General features: G+C 66.1%; 1 protein-coding gene across 2 annotated transcripts in view; it reads left to right on the forward strand.

The window, feature by feature from the left end:
• ZFPM1 (zinc finger protein, FOG family member 1) overlaps nucleotides 1-23,861 on the forward strand; it is a 65,706-nt gene that overhangs the window by 31,396 nt on the left and 10,449 nt on the right. Inside the window, exons 1-2 of one of the 2 annotated variants that reach the window (XM_081791351.1) lie at nucleotides 8,517-8,645; nucleotides 19,668-19,801. Coding sequence is in view for 1 of the 2 variants with exons in the window: in XM_081791350.1 (XP_081647476.1) it covers nucleotides 19,668-19,801 (134 nt within the window). In the remaining variant the exon portion in view is untranslated. Of the gene's footprint in view, nucleotides 1-8,516; nucleotides 8,646-19,667; nucleotides 19,802-23,861 lie in introns of those variants that run through there. The other variant, XM_081791350.1, reaches the window with a different exon arrangement.

Raw genomic sequence — 23,861 nt, forward strand, 5'->3', positions numbered from 1 at the left:
GTTTTCCGTGCCCTCTCGTTCTCTGCCCTTTCCACCTGGATGGGCCACCGTGTTGCCCAGGAGTGGAGCACCCTGGGTAGGACGGTGCTGGGGGTCCCCTCTGCTGCCCCCAGCTCAGCAACACTGCCGCCCTTCAAAACAGACTTGGCCGCCACCCCCCCTCTTGGGGACCTGTTGACGGCAGAGGAGGGGCCCCGGGTGCCCTGGCAGAAATGTGCCCGCGGTGTGGCCTGTTCCCATCAAGGAGCACCCGGCAAGGGACAGGCCACAGGGCCACGTGTCCTTGAGGTCCTCATGGCCCTCAGAGCTGAGCCGGACGCCTGTCTGCTGGGTGCTGGGGTCCACACGGGGGCCTTTCCGCACACAGGATGGTGCTGCGCGGGCTGGGCGGGGACCCCGTGGTCAGACTGCGCTACCTGCCTCAGTTTCCCCAGCTGCAGATGAGGTCACAACAAGGCGCCCACAGCAGCCAGGTCAGCACTGCCCCAGGCCCCATGGACCTCACGTTCCAGTCTTTAGGAGGAAACTTCCTGCTGCAGGGGCGGGGGAGGGGAGGGAGTGGGGACCACCCATGTGCCTGAGGGACCTGGACCGGCCACTGGATAGAGTGGCCCTGGGGAGGAAGAGCCCCAGGCAGCGTCACCCAGGCTCTGAGGCGGGCACGGGGGTAGCCCCCCCAGTTTATGCAGGAGGCTCGGGCGCAGAGTGACAGAGGGACTTGTCCAGGGTCACCCAGCTGGAAAGTGGCAGAGCAGGGTCCAGACCGATCCCCGGCTCCAGAGCCGGGGCCGCGAGTGTGTGACTGCCCCGGTGGGGCCCCATCCCCCCGTCGGTGCAATCATCATCCGCATTTCATAGACGGAGGAACAGAGCCTCCTGGAGATGGGAAGCTGACCCCGGGGCACCGGCTGGCCCGAGGGTGGCCGTGGTTAGGGCTGGAGCGCCTCGGGGGGCTTCCTGTGCTATGTGCGTCCCTGGGGCCGGGGGCTCCCCGTCCGTCGCCGCAGATAGCAATTTCTGTGCAGTGGGCAGCGATGGGCCGATAAGCGGCCGCCGGCCAACCGCCGTGGTGCCTGCCCCCTATCAGACCCCGGGCAGGCCGCACTTATCGCCCGCCAGGGAAGCCAGAGAGGCCCAGTGGGCCCTTATCTGAGAGGGGCCGCCCGTGCCAGCGATGGGGCAGCAGGGCTTTGCCAGGGCCTGACCAGGCCGGCGTCCCTGAGGGCAGTGCCCAGGGTGGGGGTGTGCGGCCGTGGCCCCTGCCCACGAGTCCCACGCGCCCCTCCACCCCTCGCCTTTTCTGCCCCCTTCTTGCCACTCTGCCCATCCCGGGTGAGCATCTACCCGCCCCTGTGTCTCTGAGTCTGTCCCCAAGCCTGGAAAATAGCCCTGGCTGTACTGCCTGGCTTGGGGACACCAGCCACCTTTCCCCTCTGGATGAAGGCGACCAGCTTGGACCACACGTGCACCTTGCACCGTCTGGCTCTGGGGAAGGGCCTGGCCCCGAGCCTCAGTTTCCCATCTGGCCGGCGCGAGGCACAGAGCTCCGTGCACACCGGTCGCCTTCCTGGCTGCCATCTGCCAGCGAGGGCCAGGGCTTGTGGGTCTCCCAGGCACCTCCCCCCCGGGTCAGACCCGTGATCAGGGAGCCCAGGAGCCGGTGACAACAGCCAACAGCCCAGCGGAGAGACTGGGCCTCGGTGCCTCTCTGCAGCTGCACAGCGGGCACAGGGGGGCCGCTCTGCCCCGGGGGCAAGGCCACGAGCCGGCCACAAGCAGACACGAGCGAGGTCGTGGATGTGCGAGGGCTTCGTGGACGCCGGAGTGCGCATCCGGGACCCGTGAGGGGCCCGGTCCCGCCCCCGCCTGACACCCGGTGGCCCCAGAGCTCCACAACCAGGCTGGGGAGGTCCTCGGGGATGCGTTTCCACTTTGAGAAGTTGTGAGCTCTGTCAGCGGCCTCAGCTGTTGCGGGTCAGGCGGGAGCACGGCCAGTGGCGCGGAGGTCAGGGCACAGACCCCCGAGCGTGCCTGCCCCGGAGGGGCTCCAGCTTTGCCGACCTCTCTGGGCCTCAGTTTCCTCGTCTGTACGATGGAGCTAAGGGGCCTGTGAAGGGGCTACGCCCACAGCACACAGAGAGCTGCAGTGTTGTCTCCCCTCGCCGGCGGCCTGGGCTGGGATGTCATGTGGAGAAGCCACTCTCGGGGCAGAAAGGTACTGCCCGCTTCAGCTGCCAAACAGGGGGCCCGAGGCTGGGAGAGGCCGCCCTCCGCTTCCTGCGTCCCTGCGAGTGGTTTGTGGCCCAGGGCGAGGCCGGCTCCGAGGTGTCCCCGCAGTGAGGTCTCAGGGATAGATGTCCCCTCTCTCCTCTGAGCAGCGGGACCGCAGCTGCCCCCTGGGGCGGATGAGGGCCCGGACAGAGCCCCCCCCTCCCCCCGGAATTAGATGGATCCTCCCTGCATCCCAAGGAGCCGTGTGCTAGGGTGTCCTCCACGCTGGGAGCCCCGACCACACCAGTGAGGGGACTGTGGAAGTCCCCGAGGGGAAGGTGGCTCCCAGATGGGCCCCATAGGGCAGGGAGGTCCTCGGGTCAGAAGTGCAGAGCCCGTGCAAAGGCCCCGGGGGTGAGACCGAGGCCCAGACAGGAGGCCCTGGAGCCTGGTCCCAGGTCTGTAGGGAGGGCGCGTCAGCCCGTGGTCAGGAAATACCCACTGGGGCTCAGGGACATGGGGATGCTGGGCTGGGGGCTTTGAGGGGAAAGGCGGTGGGTGGCAGGAAGGGGGAAGGCTCAGTATTTTTATCTTTGAAATGACCTTGTTTGCTGGAGGGGCTGGCTGTTTAAAATTCTGATATGCAAATATCTGAGAGCTGTAATCTGTAATCCCCAAAGCATGTCTGGAGGGCAGCTGGCCACGAGCTTTCTGCCTGAAAGGGGTCGGCCCCTCACTCCACGACCCCCAGCCCTCCTGCCATTCATCCGTCCCCTCTCCCTCCTCTCTGTCTCCCCACTAACATCTAAAAGAAACAGGTCAGGCAGGAAGGCCGGCCTCCGTTCGGACTGAGCCTGGAGGGTCCCATCCTGAATGGGGGTCCTGGGCGCATCACCCACCTTCTGGGCCCCATCTGAGCCCCTGTGCAGTGGCCGTCAGCGTGCCCTCGGCCTGCCTGGCCAGGTCATGAGGAACCAGGGTGAAGGGAACGGCTCTGGGGAGTCCCAGGGCGTCCGGGAGCCTCCTCTGCAGCCAGCCTCATGGTGTGGGACCCCCCCCTCCCGCCTGAGCAGCCCCTCTGCCGGGCCGCCTGGGGCTGGGCCGCCTCCTCCGGCCTCCCTTGCTGCCTGGTGAGCCTGGCACAGGGCAGGCAAGGCCCGGATGCCCCGGATGGGGGCCAGTGTGCAACCGCTGCTGAGTGCAGGTGCCACGCCAGGTGGGGGCCCGCAGGGGGGCATCAAGTAGCCATGAGGGTGGCCTGGGCTCCGTGGACCCAGGAAGGGGGGAGGTGGCCAGGGGCACACTTGGTGGTCAGCTTGGCGGGGGTGGGGGCGGCCTGTGGCCTGGCTTTGTGATCAGGGCCCCAAGAGTGGGGTTCCTTTCACCCATAGGAGCCTCGGAGCCTGGAACTCTTTCCTGGTGACCACTGTTCACAAAAGAAAATCTAATTGGCCAGGCATCCGGTGTTACCGCTTATGTCCCCATCTCGGGCCCTGGAGGCAGAGGTGGGAAGGCTGGCCATGTCCTCACGGCACTGCAGGTCAGCAGAGACATCCCTGAGCTGAGGCCAGAGGACCAGCTGGAGTGGGGTGAGGGTGTCCGGGCAGTGCAAAGGCCCTGAGGTTTGAACAGCGTGGGTGGGTGTGGCTGGAGCACGAGACGGAATGGGTGCAGGTGGGTCAGGGTTGGGGCTCCGTGCTGTGGGGTGTAGGGAGACGCCTCCACGGTCTCGACATAAAAGGAAGGGCTGGGGGATTTCAAGCGAGGTGTCTGGTCAGCTGCCACGCAGCAGCTGGGTTGAAGGAGCACCCGCAGGGAGCACGGTGCCGTGAGGGGCCAGAGGCGGAGCTGCCTCCTGCTTGAGCCCTGGAGCCCGATCCCCCCCACCCCGGGGGTCCTGGGGAGCCTGCCGGAATCTTCACCTCTGGAGCGTGAGCAAGGGCGCCGGGCCGGCTATCTGGGCTGTGCTCGGCTGACTAATCTCACTGCCGGAGTTTCTAGGCAAACCTCAAGGTCTGTTATCGGGCGGCGGGCGGTCGGGCTGCCGAGGCAGGACGGCCTGTCCTGATGGACAGCCCGGGAGATGGACCGATACGGCCTGGCCGCACGTCCCCTCCCAGCAGCGCGGCCTGCGTGGGTGGGAAAAAAATCATTTCGGCTATTTTGCGTTATCGTGGGGCCCGGCACTGCCACCCGATAGGCCTATTTGTCTTAGATTAACAGATGGGGGAGGGGCGAAGGAGAGGGTGATGGTAGATGGCAAGGGTCAGCCCGGGGTCAGCGCCAGGGGCCAGAGTCGGCCACCTCTTCTGGGTGTCCCAGGGGGACGTGGGCCCCGAGACCCGCCCGCTGGGCCCCGTGCCTGTCCAGACCCCCTTTCCCGGCCGAGCAGACGGAGATTCCAGGAGGTGGCGGAAGGCCCGGGGTGGGCGGGCTGCGTGCCCCCGTGGTCAGCCAGCCTGCCCGCCTTCCCAGCTGTTTACAGACACCTGCAGGGGGCCAGCCGTGCCACTGCTCCCGGCAACAAGGGGTGGTGGTCCTGCCCTCCTGGAGCTGTGTCGTGGGGGTGACACAGGCCTTCGGGCCAAAACATCCTGGTCTCTGCGGCCCAGGAGCCGGCAGGAGAAGGTCGTTTATTCACTCCACGAACACTTGTATGTCAAACACCTGCTCGGGGCCCGCAGCGTCCAGGTGGCCAGGGCACTGAGGTTCGAGTTAGGGAGACAGAGACAGAATAACCCGGAAGCGACGACGTCACGCGGCCGAGGGGTGAGGCTCTGGAAAAAGAGAGGGAGCGATGCCGAACAGGCCTGGCCGAGCTCACGGGCCAGAAGAGGGGGGGAGCCGCTGGGGACGGTGCACCGGGCACAGGGAAGGCCAGAGGGCGCCCCGCTGGGACTGGGGCGGGCGCAGGGGTGAGGAGGGAGGAGGCAAGCTCAGATCAAGGGGGCGGCATCCCATAGGAAATGGGGTTCAGCTGTCACAGGCTGAGGGTCGCCCGTGGGCTCTTGCCAGGACACGCTCCCCAGACCGCTGGTCCCTGGGCCAGAGAAGGGGCCTGAACCCCTGGCTGGCATCCACCGCCACAGCTCAGGCCCGCCCACCCCTCTGAGCGAGGCCCTGTAGACAGGACCCCCAGGACACGGCTGAGGTAGGGGCCGTGGCCTCCGTGGCCGCCTGTCCCGCACGGATGCCACCTCTTGCGCTTCCCCGGGGGGCACCAGGCCACACCCGGCACCCCCGAAAGGCCGTGCGCAGAGAGGGGGCATCCGCAGCCAGAGCTCACTGCCCGTCTCTGTGGGGAAACTGAGGCACGGAGCTGGCAGCGTGGCATCCCCCACGGCTGGGCTGCTGACCCCTCGCCCCCGGGGCAGCCCCTCCCCGCGGTTAGTGGCTCCCCACCCGGCACCCAGACGGGCCCTGGCCGGATGGCTCGCTGCCGCGGCTGGCTCCGTCGTCCGCCTCACCCCACCCGGGGGCCGGGGCCTGTGACAGCACCGTGAGGGGCTCGGACACTAACCGAGAGAAACGCAGGGGAGCGCGTGGCAGCTGGCGCTGGGCGAGGAGATGCCCCTGACCCGCGGGGATGTGCACAGACGGCGCCCTGGGCCGGGGAGCAAGCTGCAGACTCCCTGGGTAAGCCGGCCTTTACAGCGCAGCCGAGCAAAGGCCCTGTGGCGGGACCGCAGGGGGTGGACTCGGGAGACAAGCTGACGGAAATTTGGCAGCAGGTGCCGTGCTCCCCGTTTTACAGATGTGGAAACTGAGGCCCAGAGAGGTTCAGTGACCGTTTCTGGCCACCACCACCGGGCGCTTGAGTGGACTGAGTTCGCGGCCCTGGTTCCCAGGGAAAGGTCCCCTCACCCAGCCCCTCTTGGCCTTGTCACACGTGGTGCCCAGGGGCTTTCCGACGCCTCCCGGGGTGTAGACTGTGCCTGGCGGAGGGCAAGGGGGCGGCACAGCACCCGGCAGGGAGCATGGCCGGGGCCTGAGTCCTCGGCCGTCCCGGCGGCGGGTGGGGGCCCGGGCCTGGCCGCCTGCCCCGTGCCGCCCGCTGACCTCACCGGCCTTCCGGGAGCGGCTATCTGTGGCCAGGGTGGCCTATCTTGGCCGCGGGCGCTAATCGAGCCTGGCTTCCTCCTCCGCCCTCCCACCGGCTTCCTGCCCCGGCCAGACCGCCCCCTGGCCCCAGGCCGTGTCTGAGCGTCCGTCCGCCTTTGCTCTGCCAGCGCCTCCCAAATGTCAGTGGGCTGCAGGTCTGGGTCCGCCTGCCCGCACCTGGGGGGCCCCTTCCAGAAGGTCCCCTCGCTGTCCTCCTCCGGGGCCCAAACCCAGACTCCGCACAGCCTGGCCGCGTGGCCTGGGGCCTCCACGAGGAGGTGGCGGCAGACGCACCTGGGAGACACCCGGGGGCTGACAGGGTTGGCGCGTGACAGCAGGCCGTTCCCGCCAGCAGGGCCCTCTTCCCAGGACCAGCACTGGCACAGCCCCTTGGCCGACAGAGGGACTCCTGCTGTTGCTCACGTTGTCACCATCGCTGTCACCGACACGGTCACTGTCCCTGACTCCGGTATCGTCAGCCTCGCTGTCCCCGTCCCGTTACCCCGGGCCTGCGGGGCACCGCTCGCACCGGGGCGGACCTGGCCTCCGGCTGGCCCCCTTCTGTGGGCCGGGGCGTCGGGAGACATGACGGGGGCCGGGCAGGGCGCAGCGGTCCCTGGGCACCGTGCGGGTCCTCCCTGTGGCCGTGCGGCCACGGCCGGGGCCTCCCGTCAGGCTGTTCCTTCTCCAGCCGGCTCCCCCGGCCCCACCTGACAGGCAGGGAAACCGAGGCTTGGCGAGGTGCGGCGGCTCTGTCAGACCCCCCCCGGGATGGGAGCCAGGCCCCCACCTGCAGCACCCCCGCCTGCCCCTGGGGACCCCTCCCCTGCAGCCAGCACTGGCTCTTTATGTTTATTTATTTATTTATTTATTATTCGTCTATCTCTCTGCGTAACTTTTGATTTCCTCACCGTGTTTTTCCATTACGGCGGCCGTGGATGCGGCCGATAAGATCGGTCCCCGGAGATGGGACAAAGGGCCCGCCATTGGTTCGAGGGCTGGTCATATCCTGCCCGAAAGGGCCGAGCTGGGCCTGAAACACGGCGTGATGCTATCGCTGGGGCTTTTGTGTGTCGTCGTCGTCGTCGCGGGGAGGCCCCCTCCCCCGCCCAGGACCGCCTTTGCCCCTCTGCAGCCGCCTCTGGGTCAGCCCTCCCTCGGCCAGGCCCGGCCCCCGAGGGCAAGGCCGCCTCGGGCAGGTGGGCCAGATGTGTGGGCATCCGTCGGGTGTCATGGCCTCCCTGGGGCCCCGGGCCCGTCCCTGCCCTCCTGGCGAGAGCTCACAGACATCCGGGTGCCCCTGGCCGCGCCGCACGCCACAGCCGCGAGCTCTGGCCCTGACTCCGCAGTCCCCTCCTAGGAATTTATCCCGCACGGTCACCTCCGTGCGGACAGGCATAGGGTGGCGAGGACTGTCGTCGTGGCCCTGCCGACCCGCAAAATCTCTACCGGCAGAGGGAGAAACGATTCTGAAAGCACATTCCCCGAGGATTCCTAACCGTTCTGTCGGCACGCGTCTCCCTGTGCACACCGTGGGGCTGAACGGACCCCGAAGGCCGCATCAGTAACAGCCGATCGGGGGTAACGTCAGGGTGGCCCCACCGCCACCCGTCCCCTTGCCACTGCCTGGGGCGGTTCTGTGGGACTTGCCCTGCCCCGCCCCAGGGCCCAGGGGCCTTGCTGGGTCTTGGAGGGCGGGCACATGCCACCCCTGTGCCAGGTGTGGAGCTGGGCACGAGCACCCCCACGGAGCCCAGCTGCGGGCACGGGCCCCCATCTGGGGCCCAGTCGGCCGCCCCGAGGGCTCCGGGGCAGAGGCGAGGTAGGAAGGAGCTGCCCCTGCTGCGTGCGGGGGGCAGTGCCCTCTGTACTCGGAGCCTCCCGCCCCGCTTCCTGGACCCCTGCCCCAGCCCAGCCCCCTTCTTCCCTGCCTCCCCTTCAAGGGGCCTGAAGGACGGAGGCCTGGATGGGGTCAGACCTCTGGGTTTGAACTCCGTCACCCGCCTCGCTGTGTGGCCGGGTCCGCTCTGACCCTTGGTCTCGTCTGTGAGGAGGAGAATAACCACGCCTGTGCTGCAGGGGGGCGGGGTTGAGGGCGAGCCGATCAGTGCTGTGAAGGCAGGTGTCAGGGGTTCCATGCAGGGCAGGCCCAGGCCCTCCTCTTGTGAGTGCCTCCTTTGTGGGCGGGGCGGACAGGAGGCTGCCTTTTCTGGAAGGATCTCTGTAACCCCTGAGGGCTCTCCGGGCCACGGGTGGTGGCAGCGTCTTATTCTCCATGGTGCCAGCTGACCTCTGACCTCCATGCCTGCTGCTGCCACGCCCCCGGGGTGGAGGTAGGCACCTGCCAGGCTGGGGGCAGCACCCAGGCCACCAGCAGTGGCAGCGGTAGGAGGGCCGTCCCGTCGGCCTTCACCCCTGCGACCACCCAGGCTCTGCCCAGACCCTCACTTGCCCACCCGCCTACCCTTCAGTTCACAGAGGAGAGGCCGGGCCCGGACCCCTGGCCGCTCCCCAGCCTAGGCAGGGAACGGGGTGCGTGGCCAGGCCAGAGGCCAGGAGGTGGTGAGCTGGAGGCTGGACGGGAAGGAAGGGCCCCCGGTGGCGTCGGCCCCTGGAAAAACAGGGGGCAGGGGCCAGGACACCGATAGGAGCCAGATAAGCTGTTTGCACAGGAGGTATTTTCTTTACCTTATCACACATCCTGCTTCCAGCCCGCTGCCAGGATGAGGCGGGGCAGGGGAGAGCCAGGGACCCCCACCCCAGCGCTCAGGCCTCAGGGTCTCCCAAGGCCAGAGTACCCGGGTCCGGGAGCTGGTGGGACTGCCTCTCCCCACTCCATAACCGGGAAGACTGAGGCCCAGAGACCCAGGCCAGTTGGCTTTTCAAGAAGGCTGGAGGCACCATGAGTTCTCCCACTTCGAGGCTCCTGGAAACCCCCTCGAGATCCCACGGGGCTGAGGGGAGACCTCGTCCATCGGAGGTCGTCTTGGCGGGGTGCGTCGGGCCCAGTGCGCACACTGCTAAGGGGTCTCAGGCCCCACCACCCGCCCTGTCCCCTCCTGCCAGACGAGCTGCTCTTGGCCGTGCCCGAGGGGGAAGTGTCTGACGGCACAACCAGGTCCCCAGAAGCCCCGGGTTGGGGGTTCAGGTGGGGTGATCAGAGCTCAGGGCAGCCCCCACTGTGACCGCCCCCCCGGACCTGGCTCTGAGCTGCCCGCGGGGCCCCTACCACCCACGCGGGGACTGGTCCGGATGGCCGCGGACTCTCTGCCCCTCCCAGCCCCCCGGACCCCTCTCCCTGAGCCTGCCGCCCGCCCCCCCCCCAGTGGTGAAGGGCCCCTGCAGGCCCCATCCTGGGCTGCTGGCCTTCCCAGGAGGCCCCAGCTCCACCATTAGCTGGGGCCAGGGTTCAGCCCGATAAAGATGGGCTGTTGTTCTGTGTCAAAAAATCAATAATTTCCAGCGATGTTTCGGCGATAGGGAGGGAGGTTCACAGGCACCAGCTGGTGGGTGGGGCGGGGGCAGATCGGGGCTCCAGCATCTGAGGGCTGCCGTCTGTGCCACTGCCCCCCTGCTGGCTGGCGGTGCAGACCCACGGTGGTCCCTGCTTCCAGCCACCGTCTTCCAGACACGGGTGTCCCCTGGGTCGCAGGCACTCTCAGGGCCTCCAGGACACAACCGTCAGCACCCCTAGCACTAGAGGTGACGGGAGCCCAGGGTGTGACAAGGCCAAGAGGCAGGGAGGGGCCGGTAGCCGATGGCATCGCCCCCACTGCCTGCATGGGGGACAGGCACACGGAGGTCCCCGGCCAGGCGTCCGGGGTCATGCCCCGTGGGGGGCACCGTGGCCGGCACCCACTGGCCCGCGGCAGAGCTGGCTGTGGTGTGGGCCCGCCAGCCCCCTCTGTGTGGCTCCCAGGGACGCCGCCTGCCCGCCAGCTCCCCCAGGGCTCGGGCCAGCCCCACGTGACCCAGCCGCTGAGCAGTGCTTGGCGGCAGGAGGAGGGTTGGGACAAATGGCGCCACGCCCAGTGGCATAGGCCCACGTCCAGTGGCAAACGCACCTCGGGCAGGTGTGGGCTGGGCGGGCCGCCGTCGCCTCCTGGCAGGTAGGCCCCGTGCCAAGGGGAGAGAGAGGCCTCAGGGTCCGAGCTCCGGAACCCACCCCCTCCAGCCTGGCCCCCTGTGACCACCTTAGGAAGGGAGGTTCTGGGCTTGAGACCCTTTGAAAACCTCGGGCTGGGGAGAGAAGGAAGGGCCTCTGCAGGCTGGACGCCTGCATCCAGGCCCAGAAGCCGGTGGGGCCACCGTGGGCAGAGAAGCTGGAGACCCTCTTGAGCGGTGGTGGGTCTGGGGTGGGGGCAGCCGGGAGTGGCCCCCGTGTGCAGTGGGTCAGGGAGGTCCCTGGGAACAGGTGCAGGGGTGGGGCGTCGTCCTGAGGAGAGGCAGTCACCCTCTCAGGGGTCATAGCCCTGCGGGAGCCAGAGCCCAACTGTCCGGCTGTGCCATGGTGCCCCCGTGAGGCCAGAAATCCCAGCTCGTAGATGAAATCTGAAGGATGACAGCTGTTGGTCCCCGTTTTTATACACGTCCTCAGTTCACAGGCCCTGGGCCTCCTGGCTGCCTCTCCCCAGACCCTGGCCCTCCCACAGCGGTCTGCACCTTCCGGGGACGCTCTGTGGGGTCGCCGGGGCCGGAGGCAGGGTGGAAACCCTCACCCGGGATCCCCAGGAGCCACTAATCCGTCGAGGCCTCAAGTGATCGCGTGTGTGTCTGTGGCCCCCTCGCCCTGTCGTGCCTGGCAGACAGCAGCACACGTCAGATGATTCCTTCCACCGTGGCCGTACTAAATGCCGTGGGGCCACTGCCTGGACACAGGGATCGTCTTCTGCCCCGCTCAGCCTCGCTGCTCCCACCTGTGAAATGGGGCCACGGCCGTGCTTCCAGATCTGCCGGGGCATCCCGGTATCCCGCGTCAGGGGTGTCCCGGCCACCTGACGTTCCAGATCCACTGTGAGTGAGGACACGCGGCCTAGGTTGAGGTCCGAGGGACCTGGGCTCTGTGACCTCGGACAGTCCCTCAGCTTTTCCAAGTCTTGCTTTTGTCAACTGGCAAGGGGAGACGGACCCCGCCGTTGTTCCCCAACACCGTGTCCCCATAATTCACAGATGGGATCCTGGGGCCTGAGATGGGGTGGGGTCTGGCCAAAGGTGCCATGGCCACTGGTGACAGGGAGGGCTGGAATCAGGCTCTCCCCTTTTTTCCCCGACGTGGCATTCAGGTATGGCTTGGTCCAGGGCACATGCTGGCTGGCTGGCCCCACGGCTCTGGGTCTCCTGGCCCTGGGGCCCCAGTCTCTGTGGGCGTGCGTACGCTTCCCGGGGCCTGCGGGGTGGTATGGCGTGAAGGACAGCAGCCTGGGGGGCGTCTTAGCACTGTCCCAGGGGACAGTGGGCACCTCCGGCTGGTGTCCGGGTTTGGGGAGAGGCAGCATCGGGACAGGCCTCCCGTGGAGCCCCTGGCCGCCCACCGTGTACTTTGACCTCCCCGACCCGCTGGAACACAGCCCCGTGCCTTCCTCGCCTCCGGCTCAGCCTGTCCCGAGTCCCCCTCCTCTGGCCTTGTGGCCCCATGTGTACACAGGAAGCAAAAACGGGCCGACAGGGTGGGCCCCAGCAGGTACAGATGTTCCCAGAAGCCGATGGGGACCTGGTCTCCTCCAGCCGGAGCACAGGAGGATTGCACACGAGCAGGGCCGTCCAGGAGGGGGCCCTCCACGCGGCCCCTGCTTGGTGTTCCCGGGTCACCAGGCTCTGCCCTCCCAACAGGCAGGTACAGGCCCCAGATCTCCCAACGCGCCGGGGGCCGAGGGTGTCCCGGCGAGCCACTGGCGGTGGCTGCCGCTGGGTCCCACTGTCCCACGCGGGCTCGGAGGCAGGGACTGGGGGCCCTGTGGTGCTGCTGGAGGTTCCGTCACCGCTGAGAGCTGGTGCTGGTAGCATGTGTCTTAGGAGTGGCGACCCCCGGAGGGGCAGAGCCCGGCCGGCGTCATGTGGGACTCTGGCGGCCTGGCTGGATGCACCTCGCCTTGTGCTGACCTGTGAGGCGGGGACTCTTCCCCCCACCCCCATTTCATGTAAGGAATAGCCGAGGGCTGAGAGGGAAGTGACCCGTCCAGCTGGGAGGGGGCCGTGGTGGGATACAAACCAGGCTCTCAAGCCCCCGGGGCTCAGCCGGGTTAATAGGGGTCAGTCTCCTGCCCCCGCCCCCCCAAGGCAGCTCTGTTCCAGAAGGGCAGGTCCATGGTCAGCTGCTAAAGCTGCAGAGGGGACAGAGCCTGGAGGGCGGTGGCCATGTGGGGACAGAGCCTGGACGGTGGCAGTGGCCACGTGGGGACAGAGCCTCGATGGCGGTGGCCACGTGGGGCAGAGCCTGGAAGGCGGTGGTGGCCGTGTGGGGACAGGGCCTGGAGGGCGGTGGCCGCATGGGGACAGAGCCTGGACGGCAGTAGCCACGTGGGGACAGCCTGGATGGCAGTGGCCATGTTGGGACAGAGCCTGGATGGTGGTGGCCATGTGGGGACAGGGCCTGGAGGGCGGTGGTGGCCGTGTGGAGACAGCCTGGACGGCGGCGGTGGCCGTGTGGGGACAGTCTGGATGGTGGCCGCGTGGGGCAGAGCCTGGAAGGCAGTGGTGGCCGTGTGGGGACAGGGCCTGGGAGGCGGTGGTGGCCGTGTGGGGACAGGGCCTGGAGGGCGGTGGCCACATGGGGACAGAGCCTGGACAGCAGTAGCCACGTGGGGACAGCCTGGATGGCAGTGGCCATGTTGGGACAGAGCCTGGATGGTGGTGGCCGTGTGGGGACAGCCTGGACGGTGGCGGTGGCCGTGTGGGGACAGTCTGGATGGTGGTGGCCGCGTGGGGCAGAGCCTGGAGGGCGGTGGTGGCCGTGTGGGGACAGAGCCTGGAGGGCAGTGGCCGCGTGGGGACAGAGCCTGGATGGCGACGGTGGCCTTGTGGGGACAGAGCCCGGACGGTGGCAGTGGCCATGTTGGGACAGAGCCTGGATGGCAGTGGCGTGTGGGGACAGTCTGGATGGTGGTGGCCGCGTGGGGCAGAGCCTGGAAGGTGGTGGTGGCCGCGTGGGGACAGAGCCTGGAGGGCGGTGGTAGCCGTGTGGGGACAGAGCCTGGAGGGCGACAGTGGCCGCGTGGGGACAGCCTAGACGGCGGTGGCCCCGTGAGGCAGGAGGGGGAGCCACCCGACCTCTCTGTCTTTCTAGCACCTCACCGGCCTCCGAGCTCAGGGCCTTCCCAGTCAGGAGGGTTCAGTTGAGGGCAGAGAAGGGACTGGCCTTCACAGCCAGTGACCTTGGCCCAGGCCGCTAGCCCGATGCTCCAGGCCCTGGGCGTCCAGGGAGCACGTCTGTGCGAGTGTGCGAGCAGGAGGCCTGCCTGGCTCCTCGCTGGGGGACAGCCTGTGCCAGCCAGGCCCAGGCCCGGGGGGACAGAGGCCGGCTCGCCTCACCCCGCACCGCCCCACTCGCCCCAGTCGGCCCCGGCCTGCCGTGTGACCTTGAGAGAGTCCCTCGCCCTCTCTGGGCCTGGTTTCCATGTCGGTATGGGACGTGTTGGAAGTACACACGGCCTCCCAGCCTGCCCCGCTCTGGGCCCACGCCCGTGGAGACTTCTAGAACCCCACAGCCGGCCCCTGGAGCTTTCTTCCGCTCCCTCTCCCTCTTTTTCTCTCCCTTTTTTTTGACTTTTATCAAAGGCAAACAGCGCGATCCCTGAGATAGGGCCGCTCCCGATGAAGCTGGGGCCAGCTGGCCCGTGGGAGCCACAGGGCGGGGCCCGGCGGGTTAGATCGGTGAGCGCTGGCGGTGACCCCGGGCCCTCGTGCGGCCCCAGAGCCCACCGTGCAGGGCGGGGCCCACGGGGCCGCTGGACTTTGCGCTCTGGAAGCCACCAGCCGGCAGCACGAGCACAGTTTGGCTCCTGGAAGGAACAGCCAGCCGGTGGGGTACAGGGGCAGCCCCCAAGCTCGGATACTCCCACGAACCGCAGGGCTGCCCCGAGTCAGAGCCACGAGCCAGCCTCTGGGGTGGGGGGGTGGCGGGGGGCTGAGACCTGTAGGTCCTGAAGCCGCACGGTCTGGGCGGGAGCCCTGGCTCTCCCATGGGAAAGGACGTCGGGTCCGGTCCTGGCAGGGTGGTTGTGCCCCCGTGGGACCCCGCGCCCTCTGGGCTGCTTCCGCAGGACGGAGAGACCGGGGCCTCCTCGTGCACCGTGCACGCTGTTGAGGCTGACCGCGAGGGCTCTGGGGCGTGAGGCAGGGCTGGGGCCCAGACCTCAGTTCTGTCACCCGGCCACCCCCTCCGCCAGGCCCCCAGAAGCGGATCCCGAGCCGGCCTCCTTGGTCCCCTGGGGATGCCGTCAGAGGGCTTTGAGACCTAAGCAGACACTTAAATTATATAAGTATGCAGAGGCTGAATCCTCTCCTCTGGTTCCTCACAGACGCTTGGGGGGCGAAATTGAATCCCCGTGCGGCGTGTTTGTTCTGGAAATAACGTGTGTGGGTTGTTTGCCAGGATGAATTAGTCTTTGTCCTGATGCTGTGTCTGTAGTGACAGCCTGACCCCCACGGGGGGAGACCGTTACAGAAGGGGAAACTGAGGACACAGCGGGAAGAGTCGACCACAGGACAGGACAGGACAGGGAGGGGCTGGCCCGCCACGAGCTCCCGCCGTCTGCATCCCGCCAGAGCAGGGTGTCAAGGCCCTGGCCGTGAGCACGGCTGGGGCTCCGGGTCACATCTCCCCTCCCTGTCCCGTGCCTTGAGCCAGTAGCTTAACCCCTCTGAGCCTCGATTACCCCTCTGTACACGGGGGGAGGAACTCCAGTGTGGCGGAAAGGACTGCCTGCCAACTGTCCCAAGCCCTTGGCTAAGGCCCGCCGAGCGGGGGCCGGGAACCGTGTTGGGATCACCCTCGTCTCTAGCCGAGGGGATGGAAGCCAAGGCACAGAGAGCCGGAAGGTCATGGCCAGGACCTAGCTGGAGCTGGTGTCTCTGTCCCGCTCAGCCCCGCTGCTCCGGAGCCCGGGAGAAACAGGGATCACAGGAGGCTGCCGGGAAGGAGGACACCTCCACCTGGAAGCCCGCTCCAGCTGGCCCACCCTCACGGCTGTCACCGCTCGCGTCTCCCGAAAGAGAATCAGAGGGCAGAGGCTGTGCCTGCTCCGGGCGTGACTGAGCGCTGAGCCAGGATTCCAGAGACCAGGGTTCTGTGCCCCCTGCAGCCAGAGCCTGCGGTGCGGCTTGGGTGCTCATGGCCCCAGGTCCCTGTGGGTGTGGTTGGGAGCCGCCTCCGTGGCTGCCACGGGTCCTCCGGCTGTCGGCTGTCGTAGAGGCTGTTTAAAAATAACCGTGTTTTCCTGCCTGTCCATCTTCCTGCCAGCTCCTCCCCCCCACCCCACCCCACCCCCGCCCCCGGCTCAGTGCCTCCCACCCCTGAGGCCCCTTGCCCTCACTCATTTATACTTTTATTCACTCTGGGCCAGGAATAGGTACCCCTCCCCCCGTTTTTTTTTTTTTTTTTAATTTTTTTAAACTTTTTTTTTTTTTTAATTTTTTTAACGTTAATTTATTTTTGAGACAGAGAGAGACAGAGCATGAATGGGGGAGGGTCAGAGAGAGGGAGACGCAGAATCTGAAACAGGCTCCAGGCTCTGAGCTGTCAGCACAGAGCCCGACGCAGGGCTCGAACTCACAGACTGCGAGATCATGACCCGAGCCGAAGTCGGCCACACAACCGACTGAGCCACCCAGGCGCCCCTCCCCCCGATGTTTTCTGATGCAGGTTTACTTCTGCTCAGAGAGGGTCTCTGGCGGATGCTAACTGGGCTCTGATACCGCTTGGCCCTCTGTCAGCTACGCAAGGGGTTGGACAGGAACCGTTTGCTGGAAATAAGTTATCTGAGCACATGGATGTTGAACGTCACCAGGGCCACCGTGTACAGTTGCACAGGTTGTGCACTTCCTCATCACCCTGCAAATGCTCGGCCCCTCAGAACCAGCCTCCCCGAACCAGGGAGGTGGGTTTTTATGGTGACCGTTGCCCTATCCCCAGCCCAGGTTTCCCCATTCCCTGGCCGCCTCACCTCTCCCAGGCCTTGACCAGCCCCCAGCAAGGCCTGAGTGGTGGGTTCTGCCCTCAGGCATGCAGAATGGCACCCTTTATCGGGAGCCAGCCCACCCTCTGGCGGTGCATGATACCCAAAGATGGACTGGCTGCCGTGGGAAACGCCAGCCACGCTGTTATCTGGGAGGCTCGGCCTGCCGGCCCTGAGGCTCTGATTAGGGAGCATGGCTGTTGGCCTGTGGGTGCCCGGTGGGCGGGGTGCGGAGGCACCCTGGCTCTGCTCCTTTCCTCCATCGCCGCCAGGGCTCGGGGCCCCGAGGGAGAAACCTCGGGACTGTGCAGGTGTGCCCAGCCAGGGACAGCCCGGGAAGCCAGGTCGCCCCCACGCTTCCTCTGCCCTCGGGGACCCCCAGGCCGGCCACCCACGTGCTGGTTCCCGAGTTCTTCCTCCCACGGGAAGGGGGGCCGTCAGCCTCGGGTGGAAGGCGTCGTCGGGGGGAGGGGGGAGCTCGGTGCCCCACAAGGCCAGGATGTTTCAGATGTTCTAGACACTGACAGGGGCATCCCTGTCTTGTCTGTGGTCCCGGCAGAAGGGAGGTCCAGAGAGGCATGGAGGTTCAGAGCCCACGCGCAGGCCGACCAGCGGTTTCTGGCCGTCTGGATACGGGCAGGCCGCGTCGGGATTCTGGACGATTCCCCCTTGACCCGCTGCCATGAGTAGGGGAGCAGGGGTGCGGGGCACAGGCTCCTGCCTCGTGGGCTCTGACCCATCGGACGGCTTGACGGAAGAGTGGATGGAAAAGTGAGTGCCCGGCGAGCTCACCTTTAGGTGGCCTTGTGCTCCCCATCCCTCCCTCACACATGCCGTCCCCTGAGGGCTGGCCAGCAGGGGGGACCGGAGATCCAGTATGCCCAGGATACAGGGGCATCTTCCTGCCAGCCATGTGGCCTCTTGGGGCCCCAGCATCCTTGTCCGTGTGGGGGATGTTAGGAGACAACCGACTTCGTAGGAGCGTTTGAGCAGGGGTGGGTGACTTTGTGCTGGCCAGACACACCCCTGCCCCTGAGGACGGGCCCCGCGGGGCCAGGGAGGGGGTGGGCTGTGGGCAGAGCCCTGGGCTGGGACCCAGGTGTCCTGGGCGGGTCTGCAAGGGACACGGCCCCTCATGGGCGAGCTGCAAAGTGACAGTGCCAGCCTCTGCCCCCCTCTCTGGGGGGCTGGTAAAGGGGTGCCGGCCTCCTCGGCCTCATCCTGGTCCCCTGCCATGTTATCTGCCCCGGGGAAGACAAGAACCCACTTAGAACGTTTTAGCCGGGCCTCCTGGCGTATTTACACGTTATCTCTGCCATTAGGCTGGCAGTTATCTGATAATCGGGCCCATTAAGGCCACAGCCTGCCTGATCGGGGCTCCAGGAAGTGGGGCCGCGGCCGCAGCGCTCGCTTGGGGACCAGGCCAGGCCACGTGAAGCCTCTGTGGGCCCAGGCAGCCCGGACGGCATCCGAGGCACAAGGCAGCCCGGCCTTCCCGGGCAGAGTGTGTGGGATCTGGGAAGGGACGGCACTCCGAGGGCACGCCCACCCCCAGCCCCTTGTCCTGGGAGGACACCGAGGCCCTGGGCGGGCAGGTAACGTGCCAGGCGTGGGTCTCCCAGGGCGGCCCTGACAATTGTGTACAACCTTGGGGCCTTAAAACATCAGACATCTGCTCTCTCCCAGCACTGGGGCCAGAAGCCCCCAGCCAAGGTGTGCCTGGGCCACGCTCCCTCCGGAGGCTCCAGGGGAGGGTCCTTCCTGCCCCTCACAGTTCCCAGGGCCCCAGGTGCAGCTTCCTCCCAACCCATCACTCTGGTCCCTGCCTGTCCTCATGGGGCCCTCTTCCCTGTCTCTTGTGTGTCATTTATAAGGACATTTGTCATTGGATTTAGGGTCCCATCAGATAATCCAGGATGGTCTCATCTTGAGCTCCTGACTTGATCACATCTGCACAGACCCTTTTTCCAAATAAGGGCACGTGCACAGGTTCCTGGTGGATGTATCTTCTGGGGGCCGACATTCGGCCGCTACGGAAAGTCATGTGGCCCGTGCAGCGAGGCCGGGCCAAATCGCAGTCCTGCCCGAGTGAGAATGACGGTCTCAGGGGCTCACAACAGAGGCCCATCTGTCTGTATAAATGTAACAGAATCCGGCGGGGGGCCGTGCACCAAGTGCCGCGGGAGCCACCGCCGGGGCCACGGGAGCTCGGAGCGTTTGCACCCCCAGCCCTGTGGCATGGGCGGCATCAGCCCCCGAGCGTCCACACCCTCAGCTCAGGGAGACCATGCAGAGAGGTAGCAAGACTCAGCGCCCAGACCTTTCCAGAAAGCAGGTGGCCCCTTGATGAATGAGTAGAAGTTGGCAGAGGAAGAAACCGGTGTTTGAAGTTGGGGCGCGGGGGCAGCAGCATTTGAGGGTCCCCGCCAGTCCCTGTCCCTGCTGATCTGCCAGGAGTGAGCGGAGCCAACATCAGGGCCACTCAGGTGCAGATTCTGGCTTTGCTGAGCCTTTGGGGGGAGAGCTCGGTGCTTTGACTTGGTTTCCCCGCTGTGGACCCTGTGCTAAGGGTGTCGGTAGACTCACGCGGCCAAGCCTCGTGCAGCCCCAGGAAGAAGGAAGTATTGGGGTCCCCGTCTCAGAGGTGTGGAAATCGAGGCCCCGCATTTCCACAGCTGCCCGCACAGGCTTGCTCTGTGGATCTGGGGGGGCTCAATCCAATGGGGGCGGGGCTGGGAGGACCGTACGGAGGGACGGGGGCAAGCCTCGTGGACGTCACGTCCTCTGCTCTGAACCGTCTCCGGCGGAAGCAGCAGGGATCGCGTCCCCGGCCCGGGAAAGCTGGCCGGCAGTGCCCTGGGCTGCGTGAGACACGTGTCCTAACGGAGCAGCCCTGGTCCCCTGCTCCGGTGCGGCTCAGGAACCCCGTCCTGCCCCTAGCTGTCTCCCAGGCAAGGGCCTGCTGCAGAGGCTGGCCAGCCTCCCGGGAAGCTCAGGCCCCCGGCCCCAGGGCCGCCTCCCTCCTCTGCCCTGCAGCCCCTCCTCCCTCCCCCCCCCCACCGCCCCAGCTGCTCCTCGTGGGGACTGGGGGGCTGCAGAGCGGGACTGCACCTGGCTGGGTGGCGGGGCCGGGTGGTCCCCTCCACTGGGCCCGCCTCACAGCCCCCGTGTTTCTCCCCACAGACGAGCTGGAGCCGGTGCTACAGGACGGGCAGAGGTGCGTGCGGGCTCGACGCAGCCTGGCCGAGGGGCTGTCCTGGGGCCCCTTCCGCGGGAACATCCAGAGCAGAGCCTCGTCCCCTGGGCAGGTGCAACCGGTAAGGAGCCCCGGCCCCAGCAGCCCAGCCACCAGCTGCAGGGCAGAGTCCGGCCCGGGGCACAGACCCCTTCTGCCAGGCTACATTCCAGCCCGGGAACACCTGCCACTCTGTGTGCGGTGCGTCGGAGATGGGGACCTGAGACACTGGGACCGGGAAGGCGGGAAGGAGCGCAGGGGAGGCTTCCTGGAGGAGGGGTTCTTCGCGTGGGCCCCTGATGGATGAGTAGAGGTTGGCAAAACAGAGGGAGAAGCTGGTGTTTGAACTTGGGGAGGCAACAAGGAACCGAGTGGGGATCCGGGCCTGGCCTTTGTGGGCGGGGCACGTGAGCCGCTTCTGTCGCAGCCGGGGGACCCCTGCGGCAGAGGCCGCGATGCACGTTGTCCCCTGGGTCCTCCCCACGACAGTCGAGGGTGCCTCTGGTGCCCCGGTGTCCTTGCCTCCCTGCGCTTTCTGACCTCCGTCTGTAACCAGGTGGCCCCCCTGGGTCTTGTCGCCTGCGTCTTCCTGCAGGGACACACAGGCTCCCTTTAAATACATTTCAGGGGCGCTGGGTGGCGTGGTCAGTTAAGCGTCCATCCGACTCTTGATCTCAGCTCAGGTCTATTTTTTTTTTTTCAAGTGTATTTATTTATTTTGGGAGACAGAGAGAGTGAGCAGGGGAGGGGCAGAGAGAGGGAGAGAGAAAGAATCCCAAGCAGGCCCCACGCCGACAGCGCAGAGCCCGACGCGGGGCTCGAACTCACAAACCGTGATATGGTGCTCTGAGCCACAACCGAGAGCCAGATGCTTAACAGACTGAACCACCCAGGCGCCCCGTTCTCAGCTCAGGTCTTAATCTCAGGGTCGTGAGTCCGGGCCTGAATTGGGCGTGGAGCCTACTTAAAAAATATATATATATACGTTTTGGTTAGGAAAGGGCACGGATGTGCGGGCCGATTAAGTACGTTGGGGGCAGCAGAATGGGCAGCATGGGTGTGACGGGAACCAGGAGGGGCCCGGCCGTGCCACTGCTCAAGAAACACCTCCGAGCCCTATTGCCACTCGTCTAAAAGGCCTGGAGGCGCCCTGGGTCGGTCCCCTCAAGCCCAGGCTCAAGGAACCCAACGTGCGGCCATTGCCCTTTCTGGTTCCCGAAGCCGCATTCGGGTGTGATCTGATCCAGGCACACCCTGGCTGCCAGGTGCCCCGCGGTGCTGGGCCTCCTGGTCCCCAGGCCCCGAGTGTGGGCCTCTGGCTGGCCTCCGTGTTGTCCGCAGGCAGCGGCACGGCTGGGAGGGGACCCCCATACCGCGAGGTCAAGCGCCGCCCTGACTACCCTGTCCGGCTCCAGCCTGGGAGTCAGAGCCCCTGTTTCTCAGCCACAGAAACCCGGGCCCCGGGAACTCGGCCTGCAGCGTGTCCGCCGGGCAGGCGGGGGGCCGCAGGCAGAGCTTCCAGCTGCAGACCCTCAGACCACCGTCCACGGCCCCCACCCCACCCCTGAGCCAGGCTCTCGAGCTGGGGCCTGGCCCTCAGGAGGTTGGAGCAGCTCCCCCAAGCTGAGGCCCCCTGGGCCACCCACACTGCCCGGCACAGCCCAGCGGCTGTGCTCAGAGAAACGGATGCTGGCCCAGGACCAAGGGCTCCCGGCTGCGTGGCCAGACCATCCCCGTGGCGTAGGGTCCACATCCCAAGGTCTCCTTCCTCATAGCTATTTCGCTCCCGGGCAGGCTCCTGTCCTCTTTGAGCTTCTGTTTCCTCAGCCTTTGGGACCTCGGTGGGGACACAGGGAGGCCCTGAAGGGTCCTGGAGGCCTGAGCCCGCAGACCCTCCGACCCCCCGCAGAGGAGAGGGCGGGCGGGCGGGCAGAGCCGCGGCTTGTCCGTGAAGCTCCCGGGGCAGCCGTGCAGATTCCACGAGACGATGTGCACGTGGCGCCCAGCACAGGGCATGGCTTGCTCGGCGGGCAGTATGGCCAGCCGCCCCGCGGGACGGATGACCCTCTTGTCCCAGGGCTCAAGCAGGGAGAATGCAGCGGAAGCTCCGAGGTCGATGTTGGCTCCGTAAAAGGCGCCTGGCTGGGGTTCCACTAAGTGGACAGAAGCTACGGTGTTCAGAGCAGTCTCTTGAGGCAGTGAGCTCCCGATCACTGGAGGCATACAAGCAGAAGTTGACTTTTCAGAGCACAGGCTACGGAGGAGCAGTTAGGTTGGAAGGAGGAGTAGGTGGGCTGGGAGTCCCCCCATCCTGGGCTCTGAGTTCTCATAAGCTATGACAAGATAAAGGGGTGTGGCTGAGTGTGGCCTGCTCCTCTGTCCTCTGGTCCCTCCTCTGGGGACAGTCAGTCCCTTCCAGGATGGACGTGTATGCTCCAGACCCCCCCCCCCACACACACACACACACACATTGAGGTGTGCCCATCCTCACGCACAGACCCTGGTCTTCCTCCTCTACAGCATACGAGGCAGCTCCCCATTTTACAGATGAGGAAACTGAGGCTCCGATAGGTTGAATGACGCTAAAATGACCGGGATCCGATAGCAGAGGGAGCACTGCACCCCACGTCCGCCCAACCCCAGACCCCTGCAGGCTCCGTAGGGACAGGTCCCAGCCACGTCCCCGCCTGGCCCTCCCCTCCCTCCCGCAGCCTCCTCCTCTCGGAGGGTTTTGTCCTCCTTGGGCCCAGGGCGCAGGTCGGCCTGGGGAGACTTGGCACGAGGCTGGAGACTCTCTCCAGGCGGAGAGATAATGTCCGAGGGGAGCGAGGGACCAACGCCAGGGAAGCCAGTGGCCTTTGAGGCTCTTGCTGAGGAGCTGCGGGAGGAAGGAGCCTCGTCTGCTTTTCGCTGGGGCTTTATCTCCTGCAGAATTAAATCCTTGATTAACCCTTATCTCCCCAGCAGGCGCTATCTGCGCCTTGGCGCCGAGTGTCCAGACACACCGTCCGTGATGATTGATTTCTTAAAGATACGCGCGCCTTTCCGATACTCCAGTTATTGTCTAAATATTTTTGCTAACATTTCAGCGGGCCCCTTATCGAGCTCAGCTGATGGGCCCCAGTTCTCTCCCCCACGCACCTCCCGCCCCATATCGTCCTATCAGCCGCCAGGCCGTTTGTCTCCGCTGTTTGGAGAGGAAGGAGGGAGAGGGGAACCAGTGGGGTGCGACGACCCTTCCCGGCTGGTTTTCTTAGGCCCAGGGCTACTGGCAGGTGGGAGGGGGGACCAGGGTGGCTCCCCTGGCAGTTTCCCCACTCACAAGACTTTGGGGATGGGACCCCAGGAAGTACACAGAGTGAGTGCACAGAGCTCGGCAGGAGTCGGGTCAAGAGTGGTTCCTGCACTAGTTTGCCGTGTGATCTTGGGCAGGTCCCTCCCTGATCCAGCTGTGGCTGCCACATCCCAGGGCTTAGAAGCCCAGCCAGTGCTAAAATTGGCAGTCAGATACCAAAAAAATGTTCAGAATGGATGGGTGGACGGATGGGTGGATGGAAGCAGAGATCATGCAGACCCTGGGTCAGTCCTGTGTGCACACAGCCGCTTCCCATGGCCTTGGGCATCATTCAGCTCTGTGGGCCTCAGTCCTCATCTGTGAAATGGGCTCTTCACAGGGTATGGGGGAGGCAAAGACAGAAAGGCGGTTGCCTCTGGGAGGGTAAGCAGGATGGAGACAGGACTTGTCAGGATGAGCTGAAGGAAGGAGGTGGGTGGGGGCCTGAGTCAGAGCCCAGCCCGGGCCCGCCCCAGCCCTGACCTCCCATTGACCTGCCCTACAGTGACCGGGGGGACTGGCAAACCCGCTGACCTTGTGCAGAGCGGTCCGGCTCGCTGGGCTGGGCCGCCCCCTCCCCATGCCAGAGCACGGCCCCCACCTCCCCCTGACGGTGCTGCCTGAGATGCGCGGCGAGGTTTGGGAACGGCCTCAGCGGATGCGGCAGAGATAGAGTTTCTGATGGTTATCGGCAGGCACAGAATCCAGACGCTGACCTCTTTGTTGGGGGAGACAAGGAGTGGTCCCAGATGCACCCAGAGAACTTCAAGAGGCTGCCCGTTATCTCAGGGCTGGGTGGGGCCGTCCT

This window comes from Panthera onca, chromosome E2 (assembly GCF_046562875.1).
Source record: "Panthera onca isolate mPanOnc1 chromosome E2, mPanOnc1 haplotype 2, whole genome shotgun sequence".
Lineage (NCBI taxonomy): Eukaryota > Metazoa > Chordata > Mammalia > Carnivora > Felidae > Panthera > Panthera onca.